The following is an 11626-nucleotide window of genomic DNA, read 5'->3' on the forward strand; positions in this document are numbered from 1 at the left end:
TGTTGCGTGTTATGGTTCATATTTTAGACTTCGAATTTCATATGTCCGTGACTGCTCCATACAACGAGCGTACAAACAGGTGCGGATTCTACTGGTCACTGGACAACATGTGGTGCGCGTTGTTAATTAGTTCGCGCTAATGAAAATCGCAAATATCCTGGTGTACGTTCACATTATTCTATACCCATAGCCCTGGTGAACATATTATTTGCACACAAGCTGTGCTGGGGCTAAAAGTTAGTACCACCATGACCTTAGGGAATTCGGCCGTCCTCGGTGGTTGCAAAGGACTGCAGTCCATTGGGCTCCAGCTGACAGAGCGAGGGTACAAGGGCTAGTGCGGCAATGGTCTATTCAGTGTCGCATCATGGCCGGCATAGGAGCAGTGATAGCTGATTTCGCGCAATCGGTCGAACCGCTTTCGCTCACTGACTAGCCAGAGTCACTGTTAATTATTGAAAGTGACGCTGGCTAGTCAGTGAGCGGAAGCTGTTTGGCAGGTTGCGTAAAAATCAAGACAGACTGCTCCCATCCAATACAGCAATCCTCGCTGGTCTCGTTTCGCGATGGCAAGTGATCAGCCTGTCTTAATTTTCACGCAACCGGCGTCAGCGTCACTATCAATAATTAACGGTGGCTCTGGCTGTGAGCGGAAGCAGTTCAACTGATTGCGCGAAATAAACTAGCACTGCTCACATGACTGCAATGATGCGACACTATTGAGACCGTTGCCTGCTAGTACGTACTGCACAAATGAAACACAAATGAAACGTTCTTGGTCCGAGGTAGAAAGAGGAGGCTTTTACGCGGAGACGTCGACGTTCAACACAAGACAGTGGGGGCATCACGCCGATGGCGGGGAATCTTGCACAGAGATCTTTACTCTGTGCCTTTTCATAACTGTGCCTTTTCAGTGTGTCTTACAAATGAAACAAGGTCATAATTTCTTTTCTTTCAGCGAAAGCACGTGGCTACCTGGACTCAGGCGGCCACCCGATTGATTTTAGAAACAACTCCACTGTGTGTTTTAAGTGTAGTTATGACAGAAGCCGAAATTAGGTTATTGTAGCGCGAATAGACCCCCAAAGCGATGGTTGGGACAATGAATACGCTCACACGCCGAACGATGCTGGTTTCATACCAAGGTGAACACGAACTCTTATACCTTACTCCTACTCCACGTACGCGGCCCGCATCCAGGACGCGCTGCATATACCGGAAGCCATGCGATTTTTCATTACTATGTAGTTCTAGGTTTCATGTGTGTGAATTTCTCTAAACAGTACAGTCGGTAAAACGCTTGTCTATAACAGCGATTTCAACTCAACCTAGTTACATCTGAAAAATGCCGGAAGACACTCTTCACAAACGCGTTGGAGACAAAAGGTGTGGGCTTAGACCTCAGATCGCCGCAGCAGTTGTCTTAATCGACCAGATTTAGGGGAATACCCAGGGTGGACTAAGTTTCTGCGAAGGAACGTTTGACATCCACCTGAATATAGCCGCACCGCTGCAAAGAAAAGCTGTACACATTGCTCAGAAACTTCGCAGTTGAAGAAAAATTCGTTCTGGTCCAGGATTCGAACCCCGGATCACCGCTTAACCGGAACAGTCGCTCTAGCAACCGAGCTAACCAGGAGGCTAGCAGGCTAACGACTTGACATCCACCGTACGACTTGACATCCATCGTCAGGCTGCATTAAAATGGATGTCAAACTTTCCTTCGCAGTAGTTTTCTTCAAATCCCGGTCGGGCGAGGCAGGGTAAGGCTTAAAGTACAAAACCTGTGTTATCGACAAGCGGTTTACCGACTGTACACAATTATTCTGAAAACAAACTTAGCCAATACATTTACGCGCAAGTAGGTGCTCGTCCTGTATAGCAAGACTGGTATACAGTAATATCAGCCCCATTTCACCTTTGCCATTGAAAAAGTATGTTCGTGGCTTTGCACCGCGCTTGCAACGGAATTTTTTATACTTGCAGAAGCACTGTACCTATGGCTTCATTGTTGAAATGATCATTCCCAAGGAATCAGGAACGTGGAATACACTTTGCATGAAATTCGGTGTTTTTGTCGTGCGTGAAATAACTTACCTTCTCACAGGGGTTCACTACAAAGGACACGCCGTTAAGTGCGTTCGGAAGTATTCCTGGCCTGTAGGACGCCGTGTAGTGATCAAACTCGAGTTTTCCTTCTGACGGCCATTCAGCTGGTATAGCACGAGCCCCACAGGGGACCAGGAGGTCGAAAGGCGGCGAACTTGTTGTCCTCGTGTGCGCGGTGATGTCAGTGGTGTCGGCCTGGTTCGGGCAATATAAAAAGAAAGAAAAAGTTGGCCATCTCGCCATGCAAAGGCGGATTTCCAGCGATGCTGCTGTAAGCTACTAAAAATGCTAAAAAAAAATTCCCCCGCATTTCCCCGAGGGGGAGAATGTGAAAGTGCGAATGCACGGTTGTCGGCCCGCTTGCGGCGCTTGCGCTCGGCCCCCGCAGCCCACCGCCTCGCCGCCTTCTCTTCCATCTCTTCCATCGGGTTTGTAGTATCACGTGTACACCACGCAGTTATCAAGCCGCTATAACGCCGCTGAGTCGCCAGCGCACGCCGCTGACGACGTAGTTTGAATGCGTTAAAGATATAAGGCGCGTCACTAACACTTATACCACCGTCGCGTCCGTGGCTTGGTCGGTAGAGCGTCGCGCTGCGGCCGCAAAGTCCTCGGATCGAAACCTGGCGCCGGATGCTGTTTCTTTTTTAAATATAGAGGAGCACTGCGGACGCCGACGCCGCCGCCGCCGGCGGCGGTGGATGGTTTGGGGTCGCTTATAAAGTGCATTCGCACTTAAAAGAGGGTATGAACTGTTTCTCGTCGTCTCGGCGGGCTTGTCGCATGCGCTGGGAGTCTTGGGCAAGAACTACTCTATTTAGTGACTCTAATCATGCCTAGGAAATGTATTCTGCAAACATAATCTTTACCAGGAACACATGGTGGGCGGGGGGGGGGGGGGTCGCGTTGTTCACGGGCGCCTTATCATCCATACTGCGGTTTCGATGCTTGGTTTGTGGTTTTTAAACAAATACTGAGCTCTATGCTGCACTCTTAACAAAAAAGCTCGTAAAAAAGTAGTGACGGCGGTATTTTCTAACTCCTTACGGAGTTTACTACCACATAGAACGGTACGTAGGTCCTACCACTAAGTGTGGAACCGTTACTAGTCTAGACCGTGCACTTAGTAACTGCTGCTGGTTTGATACTATCATTCACTGAATTAACAGATTGTATAAATTATCGAACTTAATAACTACAGCTCTTTTTCACACCAAATCACGATTAAAAAGTTTTTGCAAATCCACATGCTGTCTTGTATACGCTCACATTAAAATGCATAATTGTAAAATTACCGCTAAAATATTTAATTTTTACGACAAGCTTACCGACTCTCTCAGGGGCCTTTCCGCTGCTGGCTATAAGAGCAAGAAGAGCAGATGTAATCCTAAGGTAACTAAGTAATACTTGCTCTGAAACCTTCCTTTTGCGTCGGGCCACGCGCTTTATAGTAGTCAGGAGCAGCATCCTGAGCGTTTCTGTAGTGCCGTACCCAGTGCAGTATAGTTTATGAACTGTTTTTTTTAACACTGGTGAAATCTGTGTAACTTGATTTGTATTGGCTTGTTGACCTCGTCAAAAATTTTGTGCAGTGTGTAGAATGACCATGTTACATGCAAACTGATTGGATAATTTTCTGTTCTTAGGGCAGCGCTGTTATCACTAGTCGCTGCGCCCTGATATGTGGGTTATAATAAATTCTATTTACGCCCCCCCCCCCCATCCCGTTGGCTTTCTTGCTCAATTCATTTGTTGAATGTCATTGTGTGATATGTGCGTGATGAATGCGTCTATGTCGCGCTGCGCACTCAGCAGGTCCACATTGCTACGCGTAGCATTTTAGCGGGTCATGCATGACCAGTTAGTAAAAGCAACTGAGTACATAGTCAATAGTGGGACAAAAAACTGGTTAGTGTTCCGTTAGTAACTGTGCCGACCTTTTTTTAAGCGTGTGTATGCCTCATTAGCCTGACGCACGCGCTCGGCGTTTTAGGCGAGAACTGCTGGGTCCTACTTGGGTTTTTGTTTATGGCAGGAAAGTTTCTGACCACCTAGAGGCGAACAGCTTCGCTTTAGTAGATAACTAATGGCAGGTGAAGCGCTTAATTACTGCAGGGAAGAGGATAGGGGACGCAAGAAATTTAACCAGTGCGAACGCGGTTGCGTATGCGACGCCTGGGTGTACGAAATATAACCAAGAAATGCTGGCCTGGTTTCTTATTTATTTATTTGTTCTCATACGTACTGCATGAACATCATTGCATTTATAATATGTTTGAGTACGGATTACACTTTCGTGAACGTGCGTTCTGAAGAACACAGGACACCCACTCGAGTAATCCATTTAATTCTAGGGCCCCTGCACACTAAGTCAAGAGTACTCTAAGGTCTCCTAATTATACCCGACGGTTGACGCGATGAAAGAAGAGGTTTGACACGTCTTTCCGTAGAATTATAATTTTGCTTGAACGCCCTGCCTTCGGTAATTGTGGGAGTTGGCCCAGCAAACCCTGTAAAAATTTCTTTAACAAAAGGTTTACGTTAGTTACCATCCAGCCAAAAATCGTTGAGACAAGTGGCTCACTGCATACTATCTCCAGCTTGAATGGAGCGCACGAGCAAAACATAACTTACCTCGGGAGGAAGCCGTGAGTATTCGAGGCATCGCTCGATAGACACAAAGGTCTGGAAGAAATGTAATATCCCAGCCGCACTACCCGTGAGGAGAAGGGGAATCTGAAGAAAAGAAGAAAGAAAGCCAAAGTGTGCAGTGAACACAAATAATTATCGCGATTTGAGAGCGTATATTTATAAACGTTGTGCTAGGGATTCTTGAAGTGTCAAGCTGAACCTAATTCATTGTATATTGAATAAGAATATTGAAGCACAGTTGTGTGGCGTAGACGAGCTTTACACCACCTGAAGTTCCTACAGCGTTTAGGTCGCTTAAGCAGAGGTTGAAAGGAGTGTTTGAGATAGCACCGGCCTTTTAACTGAGGTGTGCGACGTAAATGCTCAGGGGCTCACGCACGTTTCAGGATTCCGTTCGCTGTGATGGCGCATGTTTGAGGGCGCCTGTTTATGGCTTCAGCCATATTGGCGTTACCAAGCCGCACAACCGAATGATGAGGAGTGAGGGGAATGACTACGGTAATATGTTAGATACATTTTAAAACAAAAACAAAAAAGAAAGCATTGTGGTAGCGTCTCAGAAAGAGGGTGGAGTAGGAGTCTGCAGTGGCTGTGCCTTGTCTGCGACGGCTGCTGTGAAAAGCACAGTCCCAGACTTCTCTGACTACCAGCGACGACTAAAATTGTGTTACTGTACCCTTATTAGAGAAACACTCAGGGAACACAGCGGCCGTCTCTACTGCACAAATATTCTGCCCATACAGTACACGATAGTCTGACGTATATTTGTCCGGCCAGATTTCGCCGCGGTCGGACAAGCGCTTCGTCAGCCGCTGCGTCTCAACGGGCGGCCCGTGCATTGGCTCAGTGCTGCTTGCACAAGATCAAGTCTGGCGTGCCGCTGAAAGACATGGAATGTGGTCCGTAGTTGTAGATTTACGCATGTCTCAGGAGCAAAATTATTGACACACTATGTCGCGAGATCAAATCACCTCGACAGCTGCGCTGCCGAATCACAATGAACAGAAGTGCTTTTTTATTTGTTGGTTTAACCAGAACTTTTTTCCCGAAATTAAAAATGGCAGTGCTGAGACTTTCTATGATATGGAGACACGTAACGACAGGAAAAGTACGGGTTTAGGAAGTCTCGGGGACTTGCACTTGAAAATGCGTTCGGAATAGCTTTTAGTGTGTATTGTTTGTGTTATGTGCGTAAACTTTGCCTTAATCAAATAGTTTGAAGAGTAGTGAATAAACTGTAACACCCCTTCTCTTAATAACATTAGGGTTCTGTGAAAACCAATGGCCAGGGCAATGACGCTAACTTGGATATTTTAAAAGAATTTGATTTGTTTTTGCATTCAGTAGTGATTCGGATGTTTAAATGACAGGTGATCAGTCAATGTTGCGCTCTTTCACGACGTATGGGAAAATTTTGCAGGGTTTCGAACTGGAAACTAACCAAACACCAGGACCGGCCGATTTTTTTCTGGAACTGAACCTGAACGAAAACTTCATGTTTTTTAGCACGCTGAACCCGAGCCGAAACTGAACCGAAAAAAGTAAGGGGTATCGGTTTCCGACGAAACGGTTGACTATCATTTGTCGATAATTCTTTTTCCTTTATTTACTATATTCGGCATAATAGTCCACAGACTTTTACCTCGTACATCAATCATAACGTCATCAACGCCCTGGTCGAGGTCGCAACTCAGGAAAAGGGATCCGCGTCAATAATGAAATCATCAGTGGCTGCTCGCTGCGTGCAGATGACATATCGCTCTTTCGGATGCGTGAAAGCAAACATCGACATTCTTTTTCATCCAGGCATAGGTGTGTCTTCGACTGTAAAAAACATTTTGCATCAACACAGAGGGAACAATAAAATAATGAAAAACATATTTTTGATTATTATATTGTGTTATATTTTGCTTGTATGCAGCCTAAAACATAAAGACTAAAAAATAACTTTTTGCCTGGAATGTTTTGTTGGAAGGGAAATGGCGTTTTCGTACTAGCTCTTTTATATAGAGAAATAAGCCCTGGCAGGCAATCTATCAGATTTCTGCACGGCGTACCCTGGGCCCACGCCCTAAAAGTGCTGCTTGCTTCTTATTATAATTTCTAGAGATGCGGAGAGTATAACGGGGCTTTCATGCTTCCACATAAAAGTGCTTACAATACTCTTTGTAAAATGACGTCGCACCATAGCAGGTGTGCCTAGATGTTAATAGGCATAGAGGTTAACGGCTCCGTAAATAAGAGTGGCCGGTAAGAACGTTTGCGCATCCATAAACAGTGCTCTGAAGTTTTGTACCAGCCTTACAGCTTTTTTGTGGTATAAATGCAGAGTCGACTTTTGCTGCGCATAAAAGGCAGCTTATCACTGAAGTCGTCTAAGTTTGTGGCCCCCGTCATTCCTCTGCTGATTCTACTCTGCTTGGGACGTCAAAGGATTCATGAATATTTTCTAAAATCAGGTGTGTGGCCGCCTCAGTCCAGGTAGCCGCGTGGTTTCGCTGAAAGAAAAGAAACGATGACCCTGTTTCATTTGAAAGAACCACTCTTGAGTGACTCGCTGTATATTCTGGCGATTTACCAGGAAAGTTAATACGTATTGTGAAAAGCAGCCTTCAAGTTTGGCTTTCCCCAAATTCGGTGAGGACGTATTGTAAGAAAACATATTTTACGCTGCGTTAATTCCATGATGACGGTAAAAAAAGAGTGGAGGCACCTATAAGTTTCACAGTCTTGATTCTCAGCGTTGCCTTTGGTCGGTGTCTGCCAATGTCATCATACGTTCCTGCGACGTCATATCTTCCTGTGGCTGAGCACAAAAATTCAGTTGTGAGTTGCGCATTGTTTGTCTTCCTTCCACTGTATGTCCATTTAGCGCAATTTTCATAATTAATAATGCACAAACGAGCCCAACAGCCCAATTTGCCTGGTGAACAGCAGCTTCATCTGTATTCCAGATCACTTAGCCTATTTGCTTGGAGTTGCCATTATGGTTTAAATGCTGGTATTGGGGCCAAGCTATCTTTTGCAGGAACCATACTTGTATTGATGGGTCACGGGTCCTTTCAACTACGCAGTTAATTTTTTTCAATTATTTCTATATTGCCGAACCGGTTCCCAAACCGGCTCAAGGCTAGCGAACAAGTTTACGAACCGGCTAGGTGTGTACTTTAGTCTAAACGGAACTAAACCGGGGCAAAATTATTTGAACCGAACCCAAACTTGGCCTAACCAGTATTTTTTGGTTCGACATCTTGGTTTGTTGGTATAGCTGGCTAGTAGTGTTATTATATGCTGTGAGTCAGGGTGTCCGCAACGTTCTGGTCTGTGCCTTTATTTCTTCAGATTCGTAGAAGTAACTTCTCCTCCTTTATCGATATACTAATGCGTTGCAGTAGGAACGGTAGTTAATGTACTTCAGTGTTGTAAGTAACATTGTAAACTACAGCTCTTCAATATGAAGCATTGGCAGAGTAGGGTAATTTTTCTTAAGAAGTTATATAAATGTTCAGAAGAGGTTACATGCTGTTTACCCAAAAAAAGCGCCCACTTCGGCCTCATTTTGAAACAATTAGGACTCAGCCTGGAATCCTTGCGTATTCATGTACCTACGTTTAAGTTTCGTGAAGTTCATTATATCACCAGTTTTCTCAAAATCCTTAGCTCTGAAGACCTAACTACACACATATTGTATTCGGTCATTTTTTGATTAGTTTGTTCCAGCCTCTCGTGAATAGAAGGTTATTTTAATTTTTGCTTCAAGGAAACAAATTCGACTTTTTGTGGCCAATAATCAATTGTGAGCAGTGAAGATTATTAGTATTTGTGAGATTGCTGTTGTTACCACTATTTTCTAAGACTGAACCAATTCGCTTTCAGTTTTGCGGGCGGAAACAATTAAGGATATGATTTTTTAGCATCTACGATGTTACAACAATAAATATATCGGGTCAGGAACTGTGTACTAATCATGTTTATGACCACGCCGCAGATGATTGACCAGCGAAGCTATTGAGTGTGAATGGAGCAGTCATACGATGTAATGATTGTGAATATTTATTTGATTTTGTTTTGGTACCTAATTGATCAAAGCTCCGCGCGTGGTAGAGAGGAAGCACCTGTTTATTGAGTCAGCTCACATTGCTACTTCTCTTGCCATCCTGAGATTTGTGAGAACGTTAGACTAGGTATGTCCTTTTATCGGGGGTTCACTGCTTCTTTTGTATGCATGCGAGTGTTATGTATAGCACTCGTTTACTTGAACCTTTTTCTTTCGGCAATAAGCTTTCAGTTGTTAGAAGCGCTGCATAGTGCGACGTGTTTTTGAGTCCTGTTTGTTCGGTGTATCTGTTTGAGCATTATGCATGAGTTGCTCAGAGTAAACTTTGTTTTCATCTCAATCATGAACTGATAAAAAAAATAACTCGGTATACATCGGTCGTCCCTGTTATCTAGAGGTGAGCAGTGCGGGTGTACGTCTCGAACGTACACACAACTAGACGTTGTCAACAGCTGCAATCTCACCCCCATAGATGAAATGAGGGCGAGTCCGATGGTGCTGCCGCTGTTTCGAATGTCTTCGCTGCTTCCCGCCGAGGACAATGCGAAGGCCAGGGAGGACAGGACGACGAGCAATCCGCACAGGCCTCCCAGGAAGCGCGTGGCCCGGGAACTAGCAAGAAACCCGAGAAGACCCCGAATGGAAGCGTCTACCAGCCGGTAGCAGTGCCTCACGAAGCGACCCTCGGCGCCGTACGAGCACACCACAGTCAGAGAGTCGCGGGTTTCTGCTACGTGTTGCAGAAGACACGAAGTGTCTGCGCTCTCCATGCGCCGGGCTGCGTTGGAGGCCTTGGTCAGGAATCGCTGCGAAAAGTAAGAGAAGGAGGGGAAGTAAGAGAATCGCTGCGAAGAGAAGGAGGCCTTGGTCAGGAATCGCTGTGCTGGTTGGTTAGTGTGACCAAGGAGATTGAGTAGCCAGTGGCAGTTTTTACTAAGTAAGTAGCGAGCCGATGGGATTGCTTGGTGAGACAGCACTTTTCTGCGCTGCATGGTTTTTGGAAAATGTGGTGAACGGGAGTTTTCTCGAAAAAAAAATACATTTATACTGCAACGTTAATCACGTTTGCATATAATGTCCAGCACCAGCTGGCCCCAAAGGGGTTCAGCCTGTGAACTAGCAATATAGAAATATTTGTGCGGTTTTATACCTCGCTTTCTGATAAAGGTTTAATTCTGTTCGCACAATAAGTGCGGATTTTGTAATGGCAATGTGAGAGTGCGGAAAGCAACAGACGTCGAAAGTAAGGTGCCTTGTTTTTTGGCATAACAGCAGCCACCCACTGGCCCAGGTTCCAGCAGCAGGAACCACACACGCATAGTCACATGGATTTGATACTAAACGAACGGAGCCAATGGTTAAGGTGGGACCATAGAATAGTTAGAAAATAGATGGCTTTACGCGTTTCAATAAACGCAAGCCACAACCGGTGCTCCCAGTGCGGCTAGAACAGAAAGGTCACTGGTTCTTTAAGTTGTACGTCCCAGTAGATGTAAAAGGTTTAGTTTACCGGGCTATGCCATAGACGGCGTGCTTTTAACACACTTTCTCCTCCTTCAACCCTACGCGAAGAATATAGGGGCGTGATGGCATTTAGATATTCTCCCAATAGAACCATCGGGCAGTAAGTTTGCTATGGAAGCCCCGGCTCTTTAACCGGGGTAAGTAAAAGTCAAAACCAGAAGTGAAAGTACGTACCAAAGAAAACAGAAAAAGAGCGAATACTGAACCGCCCAACAGTCCGGCGGGTGGTGATTGGATGCCGGCGACCACTATTCTGGCAATCCCCACCATGAGGGTCTGAATGACCATCTTGGTGGACAGAAAGAATCGGCTGTCAATGCAGTCCAAGTCGGTTGAGAAGCGATTCAGGATTCGCCCCCGTTGCGTGGCATCGAAGAAGGAGATGGGACTTCCTAGCAGGCATCGAATCATGGCGTTGTGCAGGCGGCTAGACAGGTTTCTGAAGGCGACTGCTAAGAACAGGGATCCCAGCCAGCCGAAGAGCACTGTGAAGGGAAGGACGTCGCAAAAATTTCTCAATAAAAAAAGGTTCATGAAAAGTTAGCATCCGGTTGATTACGCATTTATGAAAAAGGAATGGATCAGTGAATTTTACGCTCATTTGATCCCGCCAGCACAGCATATATACTGCGAAAATCACCAAAGGCAGTCGCAGTGAACATGCTCATCTATAACGTCTCTTCTTTTGGAGGAGTGACACGTTTAGCCTTGAAAACCTACGACGGCAGAGGAGCAGCGGGTGAGCTAAGATTTGTTAGCATAAAACGCTGCGACGGTTACTTCACCACTCACTAAGATGTGCTCTTTTTGTCGGGTGAAAAAAAGATTCACAACCCAGTTTGCAAGATTGACAGGTCCATTTCAACCGCTCGTCACTGCAGGAGGAGTAGACGTCAATTCTTTTCTTCTCGAAGTGTTTGTGTACATCGCCTTGACCACACAAAATGGTTATGTGGAGGGTCCCATAACCATCTTTACTGTAAAAATGGCACCAGTGATTAGGAGAGTGAAGAGTGGAACCTAGTAAAATAAAAGCGCGCTGCGTGTAATGAAATGCCTTGACGGGAACAACAGAACCGGGACCGTAGCAGCCGAGGATGCTGCGGAAAATTTTTAAGCAATGTTTTTATTACCTTACTTAAAGTACGGGACTTGCCGTGAAATAAAATTTGGAAAAAAATTCACAGCATATCCACGGGGTGAATGATGATGAGTGGGCGAAGCTCCTGAGGGGAAATCATCGGTAAAACCGTGACTCTTCAGTGAAAGTTCGCCCACTACATC

At 45.4% G+C, this 11626-nt stretch overlaps 1 protein-coding gene across 1 annotated transcript; it reads right to left on the reverse strand.

Moving 5' to 3' along the window:
* Positions 1 to 254: 254 nt before the first annotated feature.
* LOC144148270 (uncharacterized) lies at positions 255 to 10137 on the reverse strand. The gene is made up of 5 exons (XM_077679830.1): positions 10102 to 10137; positions 9283 to 9624; positions 4744 to 4845; positions 2098 to 2304; positions 255 to 311 (listed from the first exon to the last, which is right to left on the reverse strand). The coding sequence occupies exons 1-5, from the start codon at positions 10135 to 10137 to the stop codon at positions 255 to 257; spliced, it is 744 nt and encodes a 247-aa protein (XP_077535956.1).
* Positions 10138 to 11626: the final 1489 nt, after the last annotated feature.

Source organism: Haemaphysalis longicornis, unplaced genomic scaffold (genome assembly GCF_048455015.1).
Source record: "Haemaphysalis longicornis isolate Haplotype H1 unplaced genomic scaffold, Haemaphysalis longicornis Haplotype H1 scaffold_8, whole genome shotgun sequence".
NCBI classification, from domain to species: domain Eukaryota; kingdom Metazoa; phylum Arthropoda; class Arachnida; order Ixodida; family Ixodidae; genus Haemaphysalis; species Haemaphysalis longicornis.

Coding starts and splice junctions, on each gene's coding strand:
- LOC144148270 (XM_077679830.1), bottom strand. CDS start 10,137: ATGCGTGTGTGGTTCCTGCTGCTGGAACCTGGGCCA. Junction 9,625..10,101: donor TGCTGCTGGAACCTGGGCCA/GTGGGTGGCTGC, acceptor TACTTTTCGCAG/CGATTCCTGACCAAGGCCTC. Junction 312..2,097: donor TAGTGAACCCCTGTGAGAAG/GTAAGTTATTTC, acceptor TCGCTCTGTCAG/CTGGAGCCCAATGGACTGCA.